General features: G+C 37.8%; 1 protein-coding gene across 17 annotated transcripts in view; it reads left to right on the top strand.

Annotated features, from left to right (window-relative positions):
• LOC132905038 (disks large 1 tumor suppressor protein) overlaps positions 1-27,986 on the top strand; it is a 523,073-nt gene that overhangs the window by 264,433 nt on the left and 230,654 nt on the right. For all 17 annotated transcript variants that reach the window (XM_060956036.1, XM_060956063.1, XM_060956045.1 and 14 more), the window contains one exon: positions 9,003-9,139. In XM_060956036.1, coding sequence (XP_060812019.1) covers positions 9,003-9,139 — 137 coding nt within the window. The remainder of the gene's footprint in view (positions 1-9,002; positions 9,140-27,986) is intronic.

Raw genomic sequence — 27,986 nt, forward strand, 5'->3', positions numbered from 1 at the left:
TTGTGATCGGCATATTTTTCTAGTGCCATTACTAAATAGTCGAAGCAATAAATATTATTTACGATATTCAAACTGATACATCATCTGTTATATGAGAATAGGAAGTATAATCAACAAAGAAGAATGGTATTTTGGTTTCAGCACACCATCATTATATCGTCCGCAACACCTCAGAATCTATTGCGTCTCATTATTATGTATTCATTGCAATCGTACAATACACTTCATAATAATGTAAGAGTAAGTAATAAAGAGCCGGCATATCATATTTTCTCGTCGTAACACGCTCAGCAAAATATCATTTCTGAATTCCATATTCCAAACACATCTTATCACATCGTCGAAATCATATCATTCTATGAATCAGCGAGGCAATGCATCAACTGACGCGCAACGCATGACAGCAGTATTACCCCTATACTATTAACCGAATTAACAGCGTACATCAGCGTGCACGCACAAACATCTGTACAATTTGTTCCCAGACCTATCCTTTGTACTGGTAGAGCTCACCTGGCGTTGGTTCTACGTATTACCTTCGGCTCTTTAGTTCCAGTGTCTCTCTCAGAGACTGTCGTGTTTCCCTCGTCTTCATAAGGTTCACGAATATTCTCGTTTTCTTGACTTCTCCTCAGTTCTACGCCGCCAGCAACGAGTAAGCTATTTGTAACTAATTACAAATCTAATCAACGAACTAGTTCGTTAGACGTTGCTGTGTACGACAGCAAATTCATACAAGATCATTCTGGGTACACCAGCCATGGTTCGACTTGCGCCGCGTGTGGAAGCGATCTGCCACTTACTCTGATCGAGAGTGTTATAAAACGACACGAAATTAGGCCTGCTACGCCTTTATACTTTAATACCGTGTTCTTGAATATGTATATGTCTTGAATATCTATTTCGATGCATCGTTTTTTTTCTTTTTCTTTTTTGTATTGAAGCTGTTTTGCTGCTCTAATACCGTATTAAAGCATAACGATGATATTTTAAAAATGTTTGGAAAGCTTAGGGAAGATTGCTTATAAAGAACGTCACGCGATATTAACGTAGTGTCGTTAAAAATTGGTTCTTTGTTTGTATCTGCATTATTAACTAAAATTTCGGAACCACTTTACCGATTGTAGATTGATTCCTGTTAGTTTTATTATTCATCGACTGGAAATCAATTTGCGTTTCCATCAATTTGCAATTCGAAAGTAATTTGCGTTACCTTGATAAAGTTTGGCTAGGAGAACAGAGTTCTAACTTTTTGCATTCTATGAAATCCACATCCTATGAAGTATGGAATTCTATGCATTCTTGTGGATGCTGTGGAATCCAAATCCTATGTAATGTAAAATTCTACGAATACCTATGGACCCTTTAGAATCCAAAAAATCCATATAATGATTTCAAACTAATTTGTTTGTTTGCTATTGACAGATGGTGTGTTGTTGTTGATGCGTCTCATTCTGGAACTCGTAATATGTAGAATGAGTTTTTCAGAAACTTTAGAAGCTTTCAGAAAGATTATAATTTTAAAGTAAATATTTGGAATATAGTGTCACGTTCCCATAATACAATCGATGGGAAGCGAATCTTTCTGCTTCGGTGACAGTTTCTCAGGAGCACAAGCGAATTAAATCCTCCGTGGGATCGAGAGCGGTTCTTGTCGTGGTTCTAAAGCCCTTTCGGTTGATAATTGCGGATCGTTTGATGGAAACTAGTGGGAAATTCTAAAGGGCCGCGAGTGAGAATAATTTTGCAGCTCTCCGTCCTCTGTGTTCCTACATATCCTTTCTGTTCCTCAAACCACTTGCAATTCTTGCTCCTCCAAACTAGAAAGTTCCACGAAGCTCTGCACACATCTGCCTCTTCCTCTTCGTCAATACGTTTCAATTTGTCTGTTCTTGTGTTTGGAGGAACGTCTAGTAATCAACATCAAATGTGTCCAGAAAACCGGTAGAATTTGTTTGTCAAAGCGATAAGTCGATAAGTCGCCGGATCTCTTCGAGTTTCAATTCGAATTCCCTCCGCACTGAAATCTATATTCTTAAATAGAATTTACAATAGAATTCGATCTCTATTCAAAAGTTACACAGAACAAAGCCTTTTCATTCTTCGTATTCCAAAAAAGGGAGGGAGAAGCAGAAGAAAAGGCAGGAAAGGAAGGAAATAAAAGGAATGTTGGAAGAGAGGAAAGCCATTGAGAATGAAATCTATCTGTATTCGTGCTCCTATCAGAACCAAGCAACAGTGACCTAATATCTGTCTAGGTTTTTTTATGCCATATTTCTGCACTACTTGTCCGCAAATCTATTTCTTTCTATTTTATTTATTATAAAACAATCCAAACTTTATAGTGAAACTTTATTATGAAACAATCTAAACTTTAGAAATGCAATAGATGCCGGATTTTAATTACAGTTCGTCACATTATCAGTTTATATTTTCTTTTTGAACGTTACTTATCGAGATAGGCAAACTGACCTTTGTGCCAGTATTCCTCGCCAGACGTGTGTAATTTTCAACTCCCGACGAGTTGGCAACTCACAGCTCCTCCACAAGCTGCGAAACTTACGATGAAGTTCATCCCAAGAATAAGATGTGAGTCTACGTCCGATTCGGCAAACTAAAATCGCCCCCTGGCGCTTGGCGGTTGAACGGGATAATTATGTCACTGGAATAACATGGAGGATATTACGTGAGAATGGTTAACGAACGAAGAGCTCTCGTTGCGACTCGACTTTGAATCAAGCTCTGATCGAATCGGATAGCTCGAAACGACGACACGTAATTTTGCCGTACCTCACAGAATAATCGACTGCCATTGCAACCTTTGCGCCGACTGGCTGGCAATTAATTTAAAGAATCGCTCCTAAACAAAGTTTTCTCATTTGCGGGGATTAATAAGATTCCTCGTAAATCGTTTGAACATAGTCACAGACAAATTTGCTCGTATTTAATACGACAAGCTTGTTTAAAACATTATTTCTACGAAATGGCACAACCGATCGTCGAGCGAAATAATAAGACGCGCTTTCAAGCGAGATGCGAACTTGTTGTTTTTAGTTGGTTCTTTTACCGAGGAACAAAAGCTTATAACATGATTTCGATACCCTTTGTCAAACCAGACTCAGTCTGGTTTATTGAAATTCAATACCTGCAGTAGTATCGTAAAGTGTTGGTATGAATTCAGTAATAAGTGAAACATCAAGAGAGGAACGTCGAGTTTTATAGAAAATTTGTTTAGCTTTATAGCATAAAGTTTCTGAAAAAGTTAAAAAAATCACAATAATACTGTCACAATAATATTTTCTTACTTTATGATACATCCTTCATATGATTTTTTCTAAAACCTATCTTATTTTCCATGCTCTTATACTCTTCATACATTTACTTATATCACTGTTTTCACCAGAGATACTCATCGATCAATCAAAAACCCCGAAATCTCAAATTAAAATGAATAATGCATCGAAACAATTAAATAAAAACCTCGAATAAGCATATAAAGCACGTTTAATATGTTAAAAGGCTCTTAAGTTACACTGTTCTTTATAAGATTCAAACACCTAACGTGCTTCTTACGTTCAACATTACATCGCGTTCTGTCAAAATACTTGCAATGTATGTTTCTACTAAAACAATCAACAAGACTATAGAACTATTCTTTATTTAATTTCCCTGTTAATTAAACTTTCACTAAAACGTATTATAGACATTTATTCGAGATTTCCATACAATCTCGAAACTGTTAACGTCCTTGTGCTTACTTTTTTATAGGATTAGCTGGAAACGTATAAGGATTCTTATTGAGCACTAGGTGTTACGATCTATATAAGAAGCGTGGTGGATGGCCATGAACTTATAGTCAAGAGTGTGTACGTCGTGATCCACGATACATGGGTCAGTTTACGTTTATTGCATGATTCATAGTCCCCGGGTGCGGTTGGTAATCGGCGCATTAGCCCACCGAGGGCAGAACTTTAAACGATGCCACGTAATTTTCACGGTGCGGTGTGGCGGAAGCTTCAGAGCCGTGGTTCTTGGTGTGCGCGCCGTGAAGACGCCAACGACGTCGGCGACGATAAACTGGAGCTCGTTAACACCAGCCGTGGGGCTGTTCATAGGAGATACGCTTGCTCTGTGTGCGCGCTTTACGTAGAAGTCGCGGCCACCCAGCCTCCCTTGATCTCCACACACCGTCGAGGCATTGTCCGCGAAGCGGCGAGCGTAAAACGATGCCGGTTAAAAAAAGCTGGAACGAAGGAAATCGAGATAACGCGAGGCAACGCTATGGGCGACGTGGTTATAGCTTTTTCATGCGCGACGCCGCTAGTCCACAACAAATTATAAATTATTTTGTAACTAAACGGTTAGACGGAGTTATTGGTCCCGTCTTCCGTCGGCTCTCACCTTCATCTTTTTCATTCTTCCTTTTATTGCAGCATGTTAATGGCCAAGCCATTAAAAATACTTCCTGAGACTTGGTACTTGAATAATTTTGATGTTAATTCTCGAAACGTTTAAGTCTTTCACTAAATAGCGAAGATTGTCATAATATTATGTATATATATTTTTATAGATATATTTTGTTATATGGGACTTCTCCAAATTTTATTAACACAATAACGAGACACAATAGTCGCGATTATAGTTAGTAAAATCTGAAAAATTCATAAAATATTTCTATAAATATTCAAATACTTTCGAGAACCGTTGTATATTAAGAGGATTGATAAAAATCTTAGCAACTTAGAATATTCAAAGTCATACAAAGTCAAAACAGGAATTAATTTTCAAAAATGTCGATAGAAGCTTATTTTTCATGCTCTGTTTCTCTCTCTTTGAAAAAATGAAATGAATTACAAAAAAATAACAGACAAACAGTTCCGATGAGTGTTCTAACGTTATTCTATTTTTCTTGCTGCTGGAAAAATGAAAAATGGTTGGTTGAAAATGCAAAAGGTATTCCGTTCACCAATAAAGAAACCTTTACAAAGAAGCGGCTACGCGTTTAATTGTCGCATAAAATCTCATTGTTGAAACTTTTACGAGACCATGTTTCAAATGAAGAATAGTTCGAACAAAATAACTACGACTGCGTCCGAAAGAGAACTTGTGTCGGAATACATTTTTTACATTAGATTGCGATTTTTTCGCGAATTACGACTGGACTGTGGCGAACTGGACCACGTGAAATTCACTGTTGAATACACGTTGGGATGATAAATACATCGCATATGAGGGCGAATCCATCCGAGCGTAGTTTGGTGCGCAAACGTCGGAGATTAGAAAAAATGCAAGGCAAAATAACGAAGAAAATGGCGGTGCATAGAGAAATAATGGAAAAGTTACTGTACCTGTAACTTTTATCATTGCGACTACTTTGCGGTTGATAACTGTTGCGCGGAAATTGGGATGCGCATGGAATAAACCACTGGAGAAAAGATTTGCCAGAAAAAGTTTGCTCGCATTGAGAAAATTGTCGAATCTCATGTGTTCTTATTGTTTTTATTATTTTCTTGTTTCTCATCCTTCGTTACATTCCTTTTATCGTCGTTGCACACTCTTGTTTTTCACCTCTTTTTCTTTCGTTCAATGTTATGATTCAGTAATTTCAACATCGGTGATATCCCGATACCGTAAAAAGATTTCGTTTACCTGTTGATTTATGGAGAACATGTCCAAATACAGATTTAATGTTCCCTGGACGATGGATCCTCTAATTGAACGTTTAATTCGAGAAACATCGATTGGCAAGAAAATATTCATACAACGAACGCGTACACCGGACATACTTCCATCAATTGATCGAATGAATATTCAACATTAATATTAGCTGTTCATCATGATTATGTTACGTGCCGTTGAAATATCTAATTATGTCAGTATAAACATTTAAATATTCGATGCTCTAAATTGTACTTCGTAACATTGTTCGCATTGGTTTTCATTCGCCGCATTGTTTGTTTCGACATCAAAACCAATGTAAACACGCGAATATAGAAATCATTGCAATCACGATGAAATCATGTTATGAAATTTTCATGAAACGTATGTTAAACAGGTATCTTTCCACTTTGATATACGTATAGAATTCGCAAGTAAAACTGTTACGATTTATTCGTATTGAGAGAGACCCGTATAGTTCCGAGATATCTTCTATGCAATTCCAAAAGATTGAGGTTACCGTAAACACATGTATATCGAGTGTATCGAAATTTTGTCACACATAAAGTATCTATATCGTGGACAAACTCTTGTTGCCTGATCGGCTCATTGTTGTGTTACAATTACATAATGCATTTCAATTTCCGTAAATGTTTCTTTTCCTGAAATCGTACTGGTAAAGGGATGAAGTCGCGCATAAATCTTGACATGGCAGTTGTTCCCAGGCGCGGTATTAGTTTCGACGAGAATTCTTGTGCGTTTTACATACCGTTCCAAATACCTGACTGCGGAGCCCGTTTGAAAAGGAAACGAGCACGAGAGATTGAAATAAGTTTTCGATATTTCTTGCGTTTAGCATTGAAAATGTCCTGGCAGTACTTAGACATCCCACGACCCTCCTTCGAACCCGTGCCATGAACAGGAAAAGAAGGAAGAAAAAAGCGATACGAGCAGATCGGATTGATGCATGTTTGTATGCTGATGGAATCAGGAAGCTATTGGAAAATGTATAACGCAATAACACTAACGCAGTCGACATGAAATGAAATCGTAGTTCATATCGACTTTTGAGAAATCGAGCAATATACACATATACATATATGTCACATACATACATATGTATTTGTATGCCTGAGCGGAAAATATAATATGTTCCGCTCTTGCATTCGACGAACTTTTGAAATTGGATGAATGGATTCAAATAAAAAAATAGAATATGTCGCTCGTATAGTACCCGGGAAATACTGTTTTCTATGTATTAAATGGCTTACATGGAACATGTTCAAGCTTCTGTTTTGTGTGCTGCTATTTAACTGAAACAATGACAGAAATGTGAGCAAGTAAATACTGATTACCTTGCACGATATGAAAGTTTTTCGCGAGAAACAAAGGAAAATATTTAAAATACTAATCACACTCTAATTTTTTTAGATTCGAACCACAAAAATTTTCACAATAATTATAGAGAATATGAAAGCATACGGCGGGAGAACGAGCTGCTATTCGCCTGAGATCACGTCCAATTTTACGTTTTACCCGTTTGAAAAAAGCTCTCGAGAACGACTTCGAAATATAGTTTCTCGAGTACTCAACTCCGTAGCCAGTTACAAGCTGTTTTCCCCGAGAAGCTGAGGAGAAAGATTCCTGTTGGTTGCATAAATAGTGGCAACGACACGCTCTTTCGTCGGTGGGGTTTGGAGAGCGCGGAGAAAATGCCATTAAATGTGAATTAAAACGAAAAATTAGAGGATCTAGGTAGCATTTTAAGGACGGTTGCTGTTCGCAACGACAAAAAGTCGTGACGTTAATTAAAGTCATAGAATTTTTCGCGGCGAACAACAAGCGGTACCTTTGATGTTTAACACGTAGCAACGTGTGGTCGCGAGTTCAGTTTAAATTTTTTTATCTAAGAAAATGTTGAGGAAAATGTTTTCCAACTATTTTCTGCTACTTTTTTTCAAGGTATTATTCCTATTATTTTTCCTTTGACGTCCAAATAATTTCCTAAGCCGACTAATTCATAAGAGATTATTTAAAAGGTTACATAAGATGTGACAAATGTTTCTGTATAAAATTACGAAGTTACAGTTGAATTTCCTGAAGTTAAATGTTATTCAAGGTCCTTAAAATGAATTCGAAGCGTGCTCAAAGGATTAATAAATCGACACTTGGCAAGTACTTACCTTGAAGTATCGGCCTCAGGAGTGTCACTTGTTAGTTGGTCTCTCGTGAGTAATTTCAGGAGTTAATTTCAGAGTTATGTCATTACGTTATACACCAATATTATCAGATATAATACCAAACTAACCATAATTAAGTTTAACTACTGACAATATACACTTGAACAACCTAAATAAACATACTATCCGTAGAATAATTTTAACCCAACGATATAGACGGTGAGAGCTAATGAAACTAAATCACAGTTTCTTACTTGTTTCTTGTTGCTACGAGACATTCAGCATTGATCATTGTTTCCCTCTACAGTATAAAATGATCTGTTTAAACAGTTGTTTCAAAATTAATAAAATTGTACCTTTTTTTGTCTCTCTTGTTTCTTCAAAATTCTTTTTGTAACATTTCCATTATTCGTTGTAATATGTCACGTCTGGCTAATCAACTGACTTCCTTTTATCCTCCTATTCATAATATATTCCCTTGGATAAATTAATTAATGAAATTATTGTCATTTGATCTATGTCTTGTCTATCGACAGTCTACCCAAGAGACCATAGTGGCTAAATGTTGTACTAAGGAAATACGATCGTACTCCGGCTACAAAGGATCCGCGTAGACTCGTCGTCGTCGGTATTATATTTTCGGTTTCGTCCTCGAACGACGTGCAACCTCAAGGAAAATTGATTAGGGTCATGAAGAGCTCTTGGAACTCTGCTGAAAATTATGCGACTACGTTTTCGGGTAAAATATTAGCTTAACGAACGTGGGTTGAATACGGACGAAGGAAAACTAATATGAGAATATTATGAATGTTTACATCCTGATTATTTAGTGAATAATTTACTTGAATACTTTATATTTACTTTTTTCTTTAATGTTTTCTTGATAATATCACCAAGCGTTATTACAGATCCACGTCTGCGTCAAATATACTAGAATACATGTATCTTACTATATTGAATGTTAAATCAATACACTGTATTTATAGTGTGTGTATGCATGGAACATACATAATACATTAAACCATCGAATGTCAAATTTCACTATAAAAGGCGATACATGTATATTGTATAAATGTGTTTAGGGCTTGAAATCAAAGGACGCTATCGTAAACGTCAATAAAAAGGACGCATTAATTTGACATGACGCTTTGCGGACTGTTGCAGATATCCAGGAGTTTTACGAGCTGACGCTGCTCGATGAGTCAAAATCGGTGCAGCAGAAAACGGCGGAGACGATCCGCATCGCCGACAAATGGGAAGCCAGTGATGGGCCAATTACGCCGACCTTCGCTCAAAACGACGTGAGTTCGGTTACAAAATATATATTTTCCTGTACCTATATTTCATGGCGGTGCGAGCTTTATCATTTCTGCGCGAGAATATTGGCTCCGAGATAGGGTGAGAAAGAGAGCAAAAGGGAGAACAAACAGGGATAGATAGGGGCGCATGTATTCGTTACGCGTTCATGGTCGTGGCACGAATTCAGCCGTTCCCCCTGGAATTTCGTTTTGCGAGTTAGCTATCGCGGTCGAACGTTTATTAGAATTCCATGATGCCAGGGCTCTTTTCATTTACCGCATGTCCATCGTACACCTGGAGCATCGAAACGCACCAGACGAATCAAGAGAGCAGAATTCGCTTTCATCCCGACCATCGAATCTCTTGGTTCAAACGACATCCTCGAACATATTAAAGAAATCGCTTTGCTCGAATCGTTTAATTAAAGCAGCCTGCAGAAAGCACGCGTTCCACGCTCAATCGTATGCGCGTTTGATCTTTTGCAGTTGGTTACACGGTTTCATCAGAACTATCATGTTGTTACTTGGAACATTGTTGTATCGCTGGCTTCCCTTACTTTTCTTTCTCTGCTTGCCTTCGATATTCTTAAGTTTCGTTATAGGTCAATTAATCACCGAATAACGGAAAGAAAATGTCGGTGACGGAAATGAAATTCTTGGAACATTTTAAGCCGCCCTGTCGAGTACTAATCACACGGCTGCTCATCGGTAGAAGAGGAGAGGAAGGAATGAACGGGGACAGGTGCCACGCAATTAGCGCCCGTAATTATAATCCAAGAGTCGATTGGCCCGTGGGACAGCATGGTATCATGCTAGACCGATCAATCGCCGAGCCCCCGATTTTAATTGCTAATTGCTTCCGTCCCACGGTTCTCCATCGTGCGGCGTGTCGTCGTGGCCGATCGACGACGTGACGCGGCTCGACGCAACGATGCACCGTGCAACGACTGCAAATCGTACGACTCGCTCGCGTTCTCCGCATTGCAATGCCGGCCACGTCTCGCTCATCCCCTTCATCGTCTCCGGATCCACTCGATTTCGATCGTCTCCCATTGCTAATGACGTCCCGGAATTTATGGATCGTTGAGATTTAATTAGTCGGAATTGATTCTTTCACGCTTTCCTTCCGATTACTAATTTCTTTGCCATTATCGCCACTATTTTCTTTCAGGTAATTTCCATTTAAAGTTCCGATGGAATACATATGAAAATTAGATTCAATTGAAAGATCTGTGAAGGTAAATTTCTTATATATCCTAAATTAAAAATAAAATAAATTTTATCATTACTCCTTTCTATAAGAAAACATAATAGTGGAAAATTGTGAAGTAAAAGGATAAACTTCTATTTCCCTTGTTTCTAACTGTATCAGTAAATTTTCTCGAGACACAGTAGAGAAATGAGAGCGTCGATGAAAGGGTCATTAAACGCGATCATATAAATTAGCGTTGGCGATGTTATGTTTCCACAACTTATCTCGCGGATCTGTTTCCCGTGGACGGCGTTTCCTTGTTCTCTTATATTAATTTGATTCCGAGACAGGCTGTATTGCATAGAGACGGTAGCAAAGGGTTTGGAAAATTTATTCGGCGTGCTTATTCCACAGGCTGGGGAATTTCGTTGCATATAAATATAAGGGCCGTCGTTGTTGAAATTCTTATCCCGAGGAGACGCATACACAAGCGACGAATAAACGAATGTGCGAGACTTGATGGTTCTCACCTGTGCGTACGAGACATGTTAAGCGCTCTCCGGGGGATAGAATGGTTTTCGCCGTTTACACAGGCGGATGGAACATAACATCCATTATAAAAAATTTTCCTCTGAGCGTTTGCCGAGCGAGCGCGCGTATCGTCTGCGCACAATTCGCGTTCGTATACCCTACCATCCTCTTTCTCAACTAGAACCACCGGGTTGTTCCATGCATTTGCGCTTGATTACCCCACGCGTGTACGTACAAGCTGACCCTGTAATCGCGCGAACGTGGCAGCGCGTGAATATTAATATCTCGTGATATTTTTACCAAAAAGAACGTTGTAAACTGAGCTCGAAACAAAGAATTTTATAAACGTATTCTTTCATTGTTGACCAATAAAGCTCGACAAAATAAGGAACAGAAAATGTAAATTAGTGACGTTAAACAAAATTAGCATAATACTTGTTTTCCGAGAAAACTGTTACGTGAAGTTTTTATGTCGATGTTTATGAAATCGTGAATACTCAAGTGCGCCATGTACCGTGGCTATCGGAGGTTGTAATATAGGATGGTATGCTCAAGTAGATACTGTCATGTATACACAAGGTTTGATTGAATTGTCTGCGGTTCCAGTGCATTCTACGTGCTCGAGGTTCAACGGGATTTCAACCAGACGTCGGTCTCTTTAACATCCTATTTAAAGCGAGCACGTGCAAGTATCCATAAGTAATTTGCCATTGAGTGAATTTCACCGTATTTATTTGTTATTCGACATCGATGATATTCGCGTCGAGTATTGAAAACAATTTTATTTGTCGTAGTTTTTTCCATGCAACATACAAACAGTAACAGCAAAGTATTTAAACGTTGTCTGCTTTAGACATAACTCTTTTCACAACAATAAATTCGAGGTATTACGAGCAAGCTAAAGCGAAAAGAACGATTTCCTTACTTTTCACGACGATCGTACGATATTTCGCAGAAAGTCGAAGTAAAAGGACGATTATAGGAGAAACGTGCGAAAGAAATTGCAGGCGACCGAAAAGCCGATTGCGACCGTGACCAAAGGTTTATTACAACACGTCGTAATTGACAGTTGGCTGAGCCAAGGTAGGTTAAGCTGGAAATTAGTTCTTTATTGCTGGATTTCTGCCACGTTGAAACACTTTTCACATAATTACCACCCCATGTGTAATAACCAAACATTATTCGCGTCGGTCGGTGTGCCGGCTACTCCCGCTAGCTCCATTAAAAAGCGTTTCATAATATTAGCGCGGTTCTTTCTGTAATCGGCGAGGGACCAGTTAGTAAATGCATGCTTAATTAATCACCGTTAAAACGTTCGGCCGCGTGAATAACGCTGGCAAAACGAGCCATGGATAAACACTTTCGGTTTTCACCGTTTCATGAAAGACTGATGGAAAAAGTGCTGTTTATCGAAGAGCGTGTTAAACGCTAACAACTTGTTTCATCGATAAAGTCGTGTATATTTGCTATGCAGGTCAGTATTCTCAAACAATGGATCGACGACGAGAATTAACAACTTTCGATGGTACATTAAACGCGTGTTCATTACTGTTTCGTAACGGTGATTGTCTTTGTCGTATAGCGATCGAGATCTCTCGCGGTCTCCCCAACTATCGAAATTTCGGAACGTATTCGCTGATCGCTATCGTTGCGGCGAGATGAACTCGTACGCTTTACGAGCAGAAATTTCTCCCAGAACGTTTCAAAGGCCATAACTATCTTCCAGATAGATATCTGTTTTACATGTATATCGTTCGACAGGTCGAACTTCAAAAGTATTTTCGCCAACGTGAATATCTTATCCCCTGGATAAATTCTACCATTAGCACGTAAAAGAGTAATAACAAGGGTTTACTTTTACATTTACTGCATTTGTTCAGGAATAAGTAATACATTTTGTCGTAATTAACAGCACAGTTTAAACGCGGCCTGATCACGTTTAATTGCGATCATTCTAATTAATTAATTAATTAATTAATTACGTACACTGATTTCCTATACGCTTCCACAATTGATAAATGGCATTATTACCAGTGGAACACACGCGTCGCATATTTGCGTGAGCAGAGAAAATGGTCATATAATCGATACAAACCTTTCTCGATTCCTTCCCTCCTTTAAAACGGTGTCGCTTTTCCGAAAATTTGAAACGATGGTCACAAATCAGGGAGTTCTGGCGCGAACGTTCACCGGATATTACAAACAGCGATTGCGCGTTGGCGTTAGCGTTTATCTGATTCCCCTTTATGATTCGACTGCGCAAAAAAAGAAAGAGAATGAAAGCAACGGATAATAAAAATCCTGCTATCTGAAGAGAACGATGCACTGGAGCACACGACTGCTGTTCGTTTGCCCGCTGAACCGCCTGCCGAAATTTACGATATGGCCAGGGCATCTCGCATAAAATCAACTTTAAACCGTTCGATCAGGAACGTGGAGAAAAACAAGCAAAGAGACGTAGACGGTGAAAAAGAGACGTGAAACAGGGGTAGAGAGTCGGAAGAAACAACGTGAGGGAGTAATGGCCGAGCTGTATACGCGCGATATTTCCCTTGTTTGTTTTCCATTACTCCGCAGAAAGCAGCTGTCCGTTGCCGTTGTGGAATACGCGCGGCAATGATAAGGGGTGGTTGGTTACCGTGCTCCAGTATATAATGGAAAATTGTGTCTTCGACTCGACAAACCCTTTCGTGCAGTGGCGCGAAACTCACGTTACGGAAACCTTCCACTGCATGGTCGCTTCCTCTCTTGTATAGATTGCCTTGTACGAATCACTCGAACGCTAGCCGATTTCCCGCGGGACCGCGCAAAATCGATAAAGATTCCTTTACTTCTTCTTAGCTTGCCACGCCACAGAACGAAAGGATCGAATACTGTCTCGCAGGTTGTTTTCAGTGAGCACTCACTTTAGGTGGGATGAGATTAAAGTGTCGTCGTTTTTTAAGTGGCCAGCTTCCGATCAATGCTCCAAGATTTTTAAAACGTCGACAAACACGAGCCGGAGTGGAATTTGTTCGATGGTTTGCTCGTTATACGGTCGATCGATCGATCGTCGGCTCCTTCGGACAAATTGGAATTCTACGCGATTCAGATGCAAGGAGTGAACCGTGATATGAACGTTATCGGAGGAATGAATGGACCGTGGTTGCTGTTTGTTCGACTGGAATTTGTTCAAAGGGACGTCTTAAGCCGAGCTGAAAATTAAATTGCTTCTCTCGGCTCTTAATGGAGATAGGATTTTGTTGTGATTACTTTAAAGACTGATCTGAAACGTTGATTTTGTAACGGTGGTTTAGTAATAGACATTGTCTAACTTTATGGCTATTTCGTTTCGTTTTATGCTTAATCCTTCTTTGGTTTTATTATTGTTGTTTCGAAAGAACAATACCAAAAGTTTTCGAAGCAACGTTAAAAAAGGAAGAAACTATACTCTGGAATATGTAGCGGTGCACTTAAGAAGGTGTAAATCACAAGAATGGCCATTCTGATCTGTGAAATATTGTATCCTTGCCGTCTTACAGGAGACGCCATAGGTGGGCACGTATCTGAAATTTATGCCCTGTTTTCAATTCCCGCCTACGCCGCTGTGAAACTACTTTCGGTCACCGTTATTCATTTTTTCATAAATTCCAGGAACTAACGTGAGTCCGAAGAATATGTTGCAACAATTTTTTTTCGACCACCCTAGCAAGCGTTTTACCCTCGTACATCAAACGTGTCAACGCCAGAATACGTTCTTATCGGTTAGAAATTGGAAAAAATAGAGAGCAACCGAAATAGTGAACGCTTAGTCTCTCGTTAGATAAAAATTGTCGAAGACGCGCACTTGCTGTAATAACATAGCAAAATGGTAAACGTCGATATACATTTGCCCTTCTAATAAATTCGATCGTTACGTTTCTTGTACCGTTTCCAACAGAATATTTTAAGAGAAGTAGTATTAGAACGGTGTGTAACGACATTTGAATAATTGTTCAGCAGTTGCCAAGACAAAAGTTGGGCGGGGGTATCCTTGTTTAAAGCTTTCGCATAATCGCATATGGTTAACCAGACGCGCAGTTACCGTAAGACGGTACCGAAGCCATGATATATTACCGTTTTCACCGGGACAAATGGAATTTATAGTAGCACTCGGCTAAAACCCATTTCCCTCGGATACCACGTTCGTTTCCGATAAAAGGAGGAAACTCCAAACGAGAGCACTCTCGGCCCCACAACCTTACAGTGCATTCGTTGCGGTTAGGACTTAATGCATCGTATGCACTCGATGCATTCATTTGCGAAATTCTGCGAGAGATTTCTTCTCTTTTTCTTTTTCTTCGTTCGGTCAGAAAAATGAAGAGAACGTATTTTCCTTTTTCTCTGTCCCTTTTTTGCGCGGAGAAAAGGTACTCGTTTCGAGAAATTCTCAGAATCGCGTGTTTCTCGACAATGGGATTTACATCTTCCCATTTAGACGCGTGTCAGCGGGTTCTTCAGCTTGATACGTTTTAAAAATTTGTTAATTTGAAAAGGTGAAATTGCGTATAGTTTACTAGCTAGAATTAATCGTTACTCAATATTCTTATGAATATTTTTTACTACTAGTGTTGAGCACGATCGTCAAAATATTGTAAATTATTCTTCTTTGAACGGAACGGGAAAAAGTGCTGTCAGGAACAGCAATACATTCTACAATCACGATCTATAAGTTTTTAATCAAGCAATCAATCAAGTTATCAATCCGTTGTAACTGGTCGAATTGTAATCCATCGAAAGGACTCAAGGACGCATTCAAATGGTTAAATCTTAACCGGTCTTCACTTTGCGCTCGAAACACAGCTATATACTATATACACGTATGTACATGATGAATCACAGATAGACCCACAGTGGGCATCGCGAGCAAGTGAAACGGTGCAACAGGTAGGGTCAATATCGACCAATTTCACAATATTCGAAAACTCTACCTTTATTGGCGCAACGATTCTTTAAAGATAGCAATGAATTAATTGGCACTGGCCTGTCCGTCAAAATGCAATGATTTTAGATTCTAATGAATCAGCCGCAAAAAATTGTTATAAAGATTATACGATCGATTAAAAGTCAATTTAAATGTACATATAAATAATTATTTAGTGTGAAGAAAATTATTGTTAGAGAACGTAAGTTTTCAATAATTTCGAATTACCTAGATATTTTTCTTCCGTAGCTTCTCTCACCTTGTGATTTTATCTTTTTTAACAAGGATATCATTATCATTACTTTTCATCGCACTCTTTTGTGAGCTGGCCGGTGTTCCCCATTTCTCATCCTAAAACAGAGATAATGTCAGCAATAACAGAGACACAGGCACAACTAATCTACAACCTTCCGCTGAATTTAATTTGATTCAACCTCGATAAGAACTTTGCATTGCTTCCACAGTTTCATATTTTTCCTCTTCGATAAGAACTTCAACGCTTCATGAAATTCTAGGCTGCCAGGGTTTCTAAGCGGAGTACATAAAATATTCGTATAATAAAATATTTACTGATATGGTACTTTAAGAACTCCATGTAATTTGATACCATTATCAGCATTATATTTCAATAACGCATCAATCATTCATGAAAGTCAAATAGAATTATAGTAGATACAAATTGGACAGTGATCGATCAGACGAAAGTTAAATAAAAATAGAAAGTAACAAATTGAATTTTACTCTGACGGACGGACAAGTTTAATAATTCTATCTGGGACGTTCAGGGTCAATATGAAAGCTTTGTTTTTATACGTAAGCTTTACAAACATTCGACCTTGGAAGCGTGAGATCAAACTGAAAACTTCATTTTTAGGTGAAATATTTCATTCTGAAAGCTCACGCTTAAGCCCACAACTCTATTTTCGTACAGAGACAAGATAATAATATGCATGTTGAGAGTAAAAAATGTCTTTTTGATTTTAAGGAAGTATACATACATCAGTATACAACATCTATTAATAATCAACCCTTCGTATATCTTGTTAGCCAGCGATTGCTCGAGGATGCGCACAGTGGGTTTAATAAGGTGTGTATGTATTATACGTGTCAGGTTCTTGTTGGCCAACGTCATTTCAGCTAAAGGCAACTACGTTAATCGGGCGTTAATATCAGCTAGATACATGTATGGATGCACTTACATGAGCTTACTTGATCTCGAGTAAATGCTCTGTCCTGTCACTTATACTATCAAATTGGATCGCGTGACATCATAAGCTCTTGGTACTACGTAGATAAACCTTCCGAATACCTCTGACCCTACCTATTACCTATGATAAAGTAGGATCCATTTGACTTGGAGCTTATCAGTCGCTTCCTCCGTAGCTTCTCTTTTATTCTTCTTCTTTTCGGAGAAACTTTGCAAGAGAGTGAATCGTTTTAGTAATTTCTCGTAGTAACACACGAATGTTAGCCAAAAAATGTACGTCTTTTGTGAGCTACTTTCTATGGAAGGAAGGAAGAAACGAATTTACGACCATTCGATTTTTCAAACGACGTTAACGTCCCTTTATATTCATCGCGGTATGAACGTGCCACGATATATTTCTTCTAGCCGACATGTTTTGTAGTATTCCGAAAGGATGATACACGTTACCAATATTTGTGGTCTTTCAAGAAAATGGCACACAATATTCCCAGGGGTACATTACAAGACCGTTCCTCGAAATAATGTCGGACCTTTTGTATCTAACGCCACCTAGAATATTCAAAATTTTCTACTACGTTTGCAACTCGCGTAACACATCTCGTTTCGCGCAACTCTCGCGCACTGATCTGTGAATAAGATGTAATAAAATATATCATAATGCCCAGGTCGACCATAATCGTATGTGTGTAAATCCTCTCATGTAAATGGTCCGTGCCTTTTCCATTTAGAGTAGGCATTAGTCGAATAAGCACGGGGTTAGCAAAATATTTAAAGTTAGTAAGGAATAATGCGATGAATGTGACGAATGCTGGACAGTATTCTTGCAAAATTTCTTCGTTTCATTTGTGTTTTGTTCCGAGGGCAATCTTTCTTTTAATTTAACACTAGAATCACCAGAGAGGTTAAAATGATCACTTCGTAATTTTCCGCAGAAATTTTATAGATCATCCCTTGCACTGTGTACTTTATTATATACCTTCCATCTTAATTTTCTTTACTATAAGTTCTATTCTACATTCATTCGTAGTTCTAGCGTTAAGAAACTACATTTGGAGATTTATGTATTTTCTCGAATAATGATCGCAAATGGATTTAAGCGTGAAAAAAATAAACGCGATAACTTGGCGATCGTAAATTAGGAAAATTTGCGTGCATTAAAACTTCCCATAGCGTTGTTCCCTATTTTCTCCTTTCATCGGCTTGACATTGTTTCGTAGAGGTCGTTGATAGCACGGTTGTCTCTTCGAGGAAGTTAATCGCGCGTAACATTGCTTCTCTGTATCGCCATCCCCCCATCCCTCGTATCTTCTTGCCCTGTATTCTTTTGCTAGTTCCTTTCTTCTTTTCATAGCACATTACGCCGGCGAACAATGCCACATTGATTTTTTCGTTTTTGCTTTCTCATCTCTCCATTGCTCCTTCTGACGCTGGTAATGATACAGTTTCCTCACGTGAAACTTCGCCTATATTCATATTTTCGCTACTAACATCTTTTTCCTTTTTCGTATGACTATATTTTAAAGTGGTCCCATTAACAATACAACCACTTACTAACATTATTTCGTTACAAAATATCTGTTTTCGTGTGTACTCATTCTCTTTAGTACGAGTAATATAATTATTAGAATAATGTACAAGAATGAGGAAGATATGAATTTAAAAGAAAGTTGCAACCCCCTTAATTTTTTAATACGGCATTTTAAATTTTAAATGCTACTATAGCGTTCCTTTAATTCATACTGTGATTCTTCCCAAGTTCGCGCATTTTTATTTTCCATACGTATATCTTTCTCGCTACTCTTCGTCTTGGCCGTCTAACGGGAACAGCCACATTCGTTTAACCTTCACCCTTAAATTTTCCGCCCTCACAATAGTGTCTGAAGTTTGTGGAGGCGACACGAGTTACGACATCTCGTTACACCCCCCACAAAATATATATACGGTACTCGGAACGCCTTCTCGCGTAGCTTCGAAACCATTTTCAGTGTACTCGACACCAACTACCAAATTCCTTTACTTACGCCATTTTCGACTTAACATATACGTATTCTTTTATCATGTTAACCAGAAGAGATATATCGTAAAAAATTTGTTTTATCCATATCTTAGACAATTAAATCTTAAACAAACTTTCAGGCTTTTCGAAGCCCTCTGATATTACGTATCGTGTCAATGATAAATCGGATTAACTACTGCTTTGTTCGCAAGAACATAGTCATTGTCTTCGTCGAAGCTGTTAATAACATCAACAAGGAGTTAGAATCTCGACGCTTCTTAATCCACTGTTTCCACAGCTTCTCGTATCGCTAGCTTTCCTGTGCAAGCTTTCACTGGTTAATCTCTTTTACTTATATCATATCATTTCATAACCTTCCAATAAATTCTATCGGTATTTCTTATTCATCTATGATTTTATCATTCTTCTATTTTTATCCTAATAAACAGTATTATACTGATAATTTATTTTTCTTGACATTTTGATATTTTTGCTCATAAATTTTTTCCTTCCACTTCGTCCTTTCCCTTGTCGTCTCTCGTCTTCTATTGGCTACCTTTTATCACCGGTGTTCCACAATTTTCTTCCACGTAGCCAGCTTTTCAAGAAATCCTTCTCGGGCTGATTCAGACAAGATATCGCATGGAACGGGGCCAACAAGAACCAGACACGCCCCACAGTCTCAGACTTCCGGTGTTATAAGCAAAATGTTAGGAGTTCGGCAATTTGTCTGAGGATGATTAATTTGTACCGGTATTTGGCCATTGCATCAAGGGCCAACTAGTCAGTCCAGTCACGGCTAAAATTTACACACGGACAAATGAATACTATATAGTCAAGCTCCGTTAATATTGCAACGCACTCGAGCATTATCATCCGGCTCTCAGACATAACAGACGGTATTTTGAAATCTAGAAATGAATAATGAGAGTACGATAAAACATGCTGTTTACCTGCAGTGCATTTTATTTAAGTTTATATGAAGCTTATTTGGGAATCGTATTTTTTCATTTTAATCGGATTTCTCTGTTGTTAATACATTTCTCAACTTGATAGAAGACACGGAAGAATCGTTACTGACACGTATCATTTTTTGTTCCAATTTTATTATATTATAACACAGCTTTCTTATATCAAATATAACATATTTTCTATATATTTACGATATATTTTTATATTTAAAGATTCATTGATAAAATATCTTTTTGGCTTCTGACACAAAAATGTATTTGTATCATTGAAAGATTGCACTTGAAAATTGTAAAATTTATTAGTAACAGAAGAACTTTTCTCGTTTACAAGACATAAATTTTCACAACCTGGCTACAACTTCTTTTTAAGAGAATCTTATATTTTGAAAAACCTCTCAACATTTTCTCCGACTGTACGTACTTTCTTGACTTAAATTTCTCGAAATAAGGGTATATATCAGAATTCTCGTTTGTGCGTGACATAACAAGCGAAAAAGTAGAAGTAGTATATTAGCTCGACGGAACAAGCAGCAGCCGTGAAGTTTCGCAGAAGAGCATCATAACGCCTTATACGAAGAGTAAAGTGAGATTTGTCGAGCCATTTTAGGGATTAACATACCACCTGAAGTTTCCACGCGTTCAAGTATGTTTGAAATTGAAGGTATTTTCACATTTTAATATCTTAATGTTCCTGGTTGAATTCGAATCATTTCTCGAAGATAAGAAAGAAATTATGTAATATTAGTACGAATATCTGAGCGAGAATTCTGGAGTATTAGTCGTAGAAAGACTCTGTCTGCGGTCTAGATAGCTCAATTGGATAGTGTAGTCATCTGACCAACGAGGGTTCTGGCTTCGAATCCCAATTCACTAATCCGATTGATCTCCGATGGCTACAAGAAATTGAGAGGATAGCTAGGAACGGGAAAAGGACAGAGGAAGGATAAGGAATGCGCGTCTCGATCTGGACATACGATTGGACTCGCCACTAAAGCTATCAGGATCTCCACCTTCGACGTAGGCACATTCATTGTTGGGTCAAGAAAGGTTTGCATCTAAATGCTAAGTAAGAATCCATGGAAATGAAACTTGTCAGAAAACCATTTGACAAATGCTTTGAGACTCACTAGAGTTATTAACCAAATTAAAATGTTTCTTTTATTTTAAATTATTAAAAGTTCCGAGAATTTACAAGAAATTCAACACAGAAGAACTGTTATCCTCGTATATTTATTGAAGTAAAAGATATTATTATGTCTGTAGCATCAATTTCCAATTAAGGAAAGAATTACCAAAAGATTTAATATAGATACAAATGAGAGAATAATCACAAATTTTTGGCCACTAGTGCCAGAAGTTATTCTTCAGAGAAAATATTAAAGAACCATTAACGAGTTTCATTACACGAGGTTCGAAGGCAGCATGCCATTTGTTGATTGTCGGTGAACAAAGATGCACTTGGACGATATCCTTGTGTACAGCTTCCCTTGACTTGCGTAATTCCCAGGCAAGGTGTTCCATGTAGCACGCTACATGGAGGTAGTCCCATTCCAGACGGAACTTACGTCACCTATACGCGAGAGAACGGCGGTTTCATCCGACTTGATGGATGTGGCGTGCATCGTGAGGTCGCGGCTGGTTGCAACCTAGAAGCAGCCGTTTCGTGGCTGACAGAGAATAGAAACGCCTGAGGAATCAGCCAACCGAAAATTCAGGGAACCGAAACCGAATCCACTCGTGCCACCGCTTCCCAATATTAAACGTTGCTGTTTGACTACACGTTACGCCGTATTAATCATCCAAGCTTCTTCGAAAAACTGCTGCAATTTAACTACTTCAACAAATTGAAAAAATACGTGAATTTCTGTCCTGGAATTCCTAGAGTACATTATGTACCTTGATATATTTATCGCGTGAACGAATTCTTTTATTGTGTTTTTGTGTTGAAAATTTTTAAAAAGATTGCAGATGACAACTTTGACAATGTAATTCTGTATACAACAATTTATAATTTTTTGAAAGATATGTAGCTGGATCGTGAATGCATTTGCATTTATAGGAAATCTAAATGCAGAAAATAATATTATTGTTACGCGATGAAATAAATCTGTATGTAGTTTTTTAATAGGCTGATGAAAATGACGATGGAGATATTTCATTATATATTTATATTCAAAATTAGAAAAGATTTACGATGGAACAAAGGATACAAATCAATGATAAACGATCCTTTGCGAAATAGCCCGGCTTCTATTTGATACTGTAGGAACAAACACATGCTAGTCGAGTCGAAATAAGCTACGTATTTCTGTTATCGACCCAATTAATTGGTAATTGGCGATAATCGAAGATCAACGTCACGTTGTATTATAATTCCGGCAATAATTCCTGTTGTCCAACCGTTAACAATGACGATCAGCGAATCAAAATTTGAGGGGCGAATTTATGGAGAGTAAAGGATAGAGGGGAGGACCAAAGCAATGAGATCGTAATTATTATTATACGGTTCTATCAATTCCGTTATCATCATACGGCTCGCTTATGTACTCAACATCGATGGATAGGTGGATAGTATTTGGGAATTCGACTGGTGGTTCCATTCTGCTTCTCTGGCAATATTGACGACCCAAAGGGCAATGTGATGGCATCGAACCTATTGGCTCATTCATGAGTCTCTATTTTCGGCGAACATTCACTTGTAGAATGTATTGTGTGGACTGTATAATTATCTCCGTTTGATCACTGCGATGAATTATTACCGGTCTTGTATAGGATGTATGTAAAAATGAATATTTTCTTTGGAAAGTTTCGCTTTAATTGAAGCCTGTTAGTTTCGTTTTACCGAGTTTAATTATATTTAGGTAATTGGTTCTCGTGGCTTTTGCAACGCTGTCTAGACAATTTGATTTTATAGAATTTGATGTCGAAATCGTTAAGCGACAGAACGTTTTGGAAAGTTCGTGAAAGTTTTGCCAGACTGACAGCTATTGTCATTAAATTCTTCGATCTGTCGGGCAAATAGAATTCGGAAATTCAATGGTTAGCTCGATTGCGTTTCTGTGTCAATATTGATCGTAAGAGAAATGTGATAGTGCTCACCTTGCGGCGAGCTCTAACCACGCTGAGCTATCCGGTGAATGCACACCCGTGACACGGAACACACACCAAGTAATTAACATCTGACAATTAAGATCTTGTAATTTTTTATATTAAGTATTAAACGTAGCTATCGTATATCATTCATATCAAAACAGAGTTGAAATATTGCATACGAAAAGATTTATTTCAATATTTACCAAGAATAATTATTATTAAACGACACATTCATATCTGTGCTTCTACTTTGGGAAACGGAATGTATGCATAAAGTTGAAAGATATGCAAATTGAAGATTTAGACATACGTAGGTGAAGCGTATACGAAGACGAGGGAACGGTGAAACTCAAATGGTGATTCCATTTCACTTATGTGGTAATATTGACACGATTTCATTTACTTTATAGGAATCTGGTATCCGTTCTTTTGTTACTCAAACGGCAAATTCCCAGAATAGATTTTCAATCCAGTTAGTTTCCGAACTACAGACGACGAGAGGAATTTTGCAGTCTATTCACATGTCGTAATCTCCAATTCTCTGTCTCGTTTCGCTTCAAACCCCTTATCAAAACGTTACAAATTTAAACAAAAATATTTTTGTTTCATCCATTGGAATAATTCTTAAATTTCTATTTCTATTAATAATTTATCCAACAAAAAGTTGTGGAATATCCAAGATAATAAAATGGTCGAGCAGGTCGATAAAATAACCTCAGGAATCGACTTCCATCGGCCATAATTTTGACGAATATGTCCTGTTAACTTTCACCGGTATAACGTCAATAAAAGTATCGGACGAACCCTCCGCATGTATCGAATCGGGTGTAAATTTTAGAAACGTTTGTCACTGGGACAACCGAGACGATATACGTCTTTGAACATGAGAAATGGCGTTGCTCGAGAAAGAGGCACCGCTCTCTTTACGTCGGGTGCAGCTTTTCACGGTGCAACGACATACGACGTCGTAACTTTCTTCGTTGTCGGTTCCTGATATTCCTCCAGCAGGCTCGAGTGGCCTACAGGAGGAAAGATGAACAAAGCAGAGCACTATGTATGTATAAGCGATAGTATACTTATTTCTAGCCGAGTCGTTTAGACTGTCTTTGCTCTTTGAAGGTGTTTCAGGATAAATACTATTTTATGAGGGATGAAGCAAAGAGAAGGAGACAAAGAGAGATGGAAAGTTCATTATGCGAGTACAGCATTAACTTGTTATTAATTGCAATACAATGTCGATATTTATGCAGATAATAGTGCATCAGGGGACATATTGTTATTGCTTCTATACATATTGTATCGTGTATATAGTAATATTAATAAGTTAATTAAGCAATAAACAAACTTTGAACAGGGAATGGGATGGGAACAAAATACGGATGGAGTACGCATTGTCATTATTAGGAATAATTTGCTTTCGATGTTTAAACGTTTATTTCTCGCGTGAGTATGTACCAAAATTAGAAAATTCATTTGTAAAGCAATCACCGAATGAAAATGAAAAATCAGTTAACTCTTTGTCAGATTTGCTTCCAGGTATATTTTTATTAAAATAGCTTTCGTTGCTCGGATTACCAACAATTAGACGGTCGATCAGATTACACAGATTATGCAATTAGAATGCTTGCTGGCGAAAAGATCACAAGGATAGGAAGCAATAAAGATTTCTCTTCAATTCCGCGCGCGATTCATAGCGTTTTCATTACTCTAGCGCGGTGGGCGCGGTCGAGGGTGACGGCAAACACTTTTCAACCCCAATGCAAAGGAGATTCTTATCTTATCGAATCATCTCAACTCCTAAAACCGAGAAATTGGACGCGCGCGCATAAAATCAGTTTCATTTTCCTCCGTTGAGCCTGCGCTTGTATATACTTTAAGAAATTTAACGAAATTATCTGATTTATGCGGCGATATGTTTAATAATATCCAACTGATATAAAAACATTCTAAAAGCGCTCTACATTCTAAAAAATTTTCTAATGGGAATGCTGTTTTTAAACGATATCCTTCTTCGTAGGAATTAAAAATTTGCAAAATATCTAAACACTTAAAGAAACTTAAAGAAACAGAAGTTAACTATTTTACCGTGTAACTGGGAATCTTTGTACTTCAAAAGCAAAATAGAAAATGGCTCATACAGACGACTTTACCCAGTAATTTTTTAATCTATTGGTTTAACGTAACATCCATAACGTAAGATTTAATTACTTTCAGCACCGGTCAAAAATTTTCATCGGAGTGTTATTTCCGTGCTTTTTCTGTTATCAGAAATCCCCGTTCATTTCGTTACTTAGTTTGCCATAGCAGGCGCACGTCCTAGATTCTCTTGGTGGCAGATAATTCAGTTATCGCGTCATTCAGCCGCGCCAAGGGTTTCCGATCTTATTCCCAACGTTCCCCAGAGATTTCCACTTCCGTTTCTAATCAATATAAATCGAGCTAGACGTACCAGTTCGTCTCGCGGCAAGAAACAAAGAGGGGGCGTCTAGACGAGAGAGCAAAGCTGGCAGAATGAGGGGGTAACGAAATAACGAAGTGACATTTCTGCCTATCAGTCGTGCTTTCGCTCGAATAAAAGCATTTAAAACGGAATAATTAAGGTTGCTTTATCGCCACTGTTTAAACAAAAGTGTTCCGTTTTAATTACTCAGACGAAGGTTCTTCATTTCCATATCGATTCACTTAGTCGAATCGTCTTAAATGAATCGAGACATCGTACGCTATGCTTCCCTTGAATTTTCATCCCTTATACCGTCCCGTTTTAATATACGTTTAATATATTCTCGATCAGTCAGCGGGAATTTTTTCTCCGTCGGGTACGTCATAATGCAAATTCCCGGTGAAAACCGTAAATTACAAATTAAGAATTCGTCTGTTCTCCATAGAAAGGGCTATCATGGAGTTTAAAAAAGAGAAAAAAGGAATAAACTAGATGGATACGATAAAACCTTTCGAAGCAAACCATCGTTTCCGAAGAAGCTATAGGCGTTGAGTGGAATTATTTTTACAAGGAAGTCTATTTTTATCGATAGTTATTTTTTGTTCGTTCGTTCTTCTTTCTCCATTTCTCTTTTCTCGGTCTTTCATCTTCGTCTCGCACGCAGCTGCTTGGCTTCCGCTCATTTCTCGCACACCTTCATCCACGAGATTCATTAGAACCGGTGAACAAGCACCGTTCGTTGCTGGAATCTCTTTTCAATTCCTTCGTTCCTGCTTCGATGCTCGTCGAAATGCGCAAGGTAAACCGATATCTCGCCACCTGGCTCGAAATGGAGCCGAGACTATTTTATTTTTCATTCGTTACGAGCTGGCGAACGTAGTTAAAAGAAGAAAGACGACGGGCCAGCAATTAAGCCAGCGAAACCAGGTACAGGAATAATAATTATTTCTTTCGAAAGGAAGTACCGGTCCCATTATTATATAACGATTATCTTTTCAATGAAGCAAGTACGATGATCACTGAATCTCGTAGATCGGTTATCGACAAAGATTAGGCAACATTTTATAACATATTTATCCCTGTTCATAACAAACTTATTTTTCTAAAATTTCGATAAATTTAAGAGCTTAAAATGTTAACTTTGGAGTTATACAAATTTAATAAGTTGTCATTTGATATTCTGCAAAGCTTCGAATTAGGGTCAGAAACGCATAGGATAATGTTGAAGAAGAAATAGAAAAGGGTTAAGGGCATCGCACAGATCATTTTGCTCGTGTCAGAATTTAATACCGGGCTTTAATTTTCTCTCTTTTGTCTATCATCGTGTCGTTAAACTTTCATTTTATGTGTAACAATATGCCGCTGTCTGAATCGAGATACTCCAGCCAACGTCGAGAATTGCTACGGATATAGGATAGACTATGGTCTGACTAAAATTGCATTATTTAACGCCGCGTTGTTATATCATCCGGCCCGGCATAAATATGCATTAATTGATCGAGCCGATATTCTCGAAAGCGGCCAATAAAAATTAATTTATTCCTCGTGAAATATGTCGATCTATCAATGAATCGTCGACCGCTCTATCGAATTTTATTGTTTTTAAATGAGACATTGCCACGATTACTTTATGAAATATATTTATGTACAATATGTGATATTCTACTAGCGTTTACCCAAGGAAATTATTGTTCTTCCTATTTTCCTCTGCAACTCTCATTCCGAAGTTTAGGTATCATAATGTAACATCAATAAATATCCATAAATTACCCTTTCCAAAATAGAACACGTGCCCTAAAAAAAATTCAATGTTTATAGTTGAAGGACTTGTCCGTGTATCAACGATATAGAGGTGTAGGATTATTTGAGTCATCTGAGCTTGAAAATTGTACATTATGAGACATTAGTATTTAATACAATAACGATGGAAGGAAAAAATATCGTATACTTTAGATCCGGCGAGAAAAATATTGAAAAGAGAAAATGATTCGAATAGTCCTATGGTAGGATTATTTCAATTAACGAGAAGATATTATATAAGAACTAATGAAACGAATTAATTCGCATAAATAAAGTAATATACAGGCTACTGAACTTCATGGGGAGAAATTTATTTCATAGAAAATTGTTACCGTTGAGCTGTCAATGTACAGGATATATTTCACTGTTCATCACGTCACTAATAACGAGTTTCGAAATGTAGATCGCTTAAAAATTAAGTGTTCCGAAATTAATTATTCTAACCGAATTACACCTTGACACAAATATTCTTCCGACTCAAATAACCCTACTATACCCTGTATTAATTTCAAATCATATCATCTCCGTGGAGTCTCGTGAAAGTACTCGTGATTAATAAGACGGATAACGCTCGTTGGCGTAATTATCATGATTCCAGTAAAACATTTTGTAAAAGAGTGGCGTATACGATTGAATAATATCAGTGACCCGTTTCCAGAATTTTTATCAATCATTCTT

The sequence above is a fragment of the Bombus pascuorum genome, chromosome 1 (assembly GCF_905332965.1).
Source record: "Bombus pascuorum chromosome 1, iyBomPasc1.1, whole genome shotgun sequence".
Lineage (NCBI taxonomy): Eukaryota > Metazoa > Arthropoda > Insecta > Hymenoptera > Apidae > Bombus > Bombus pascuorum.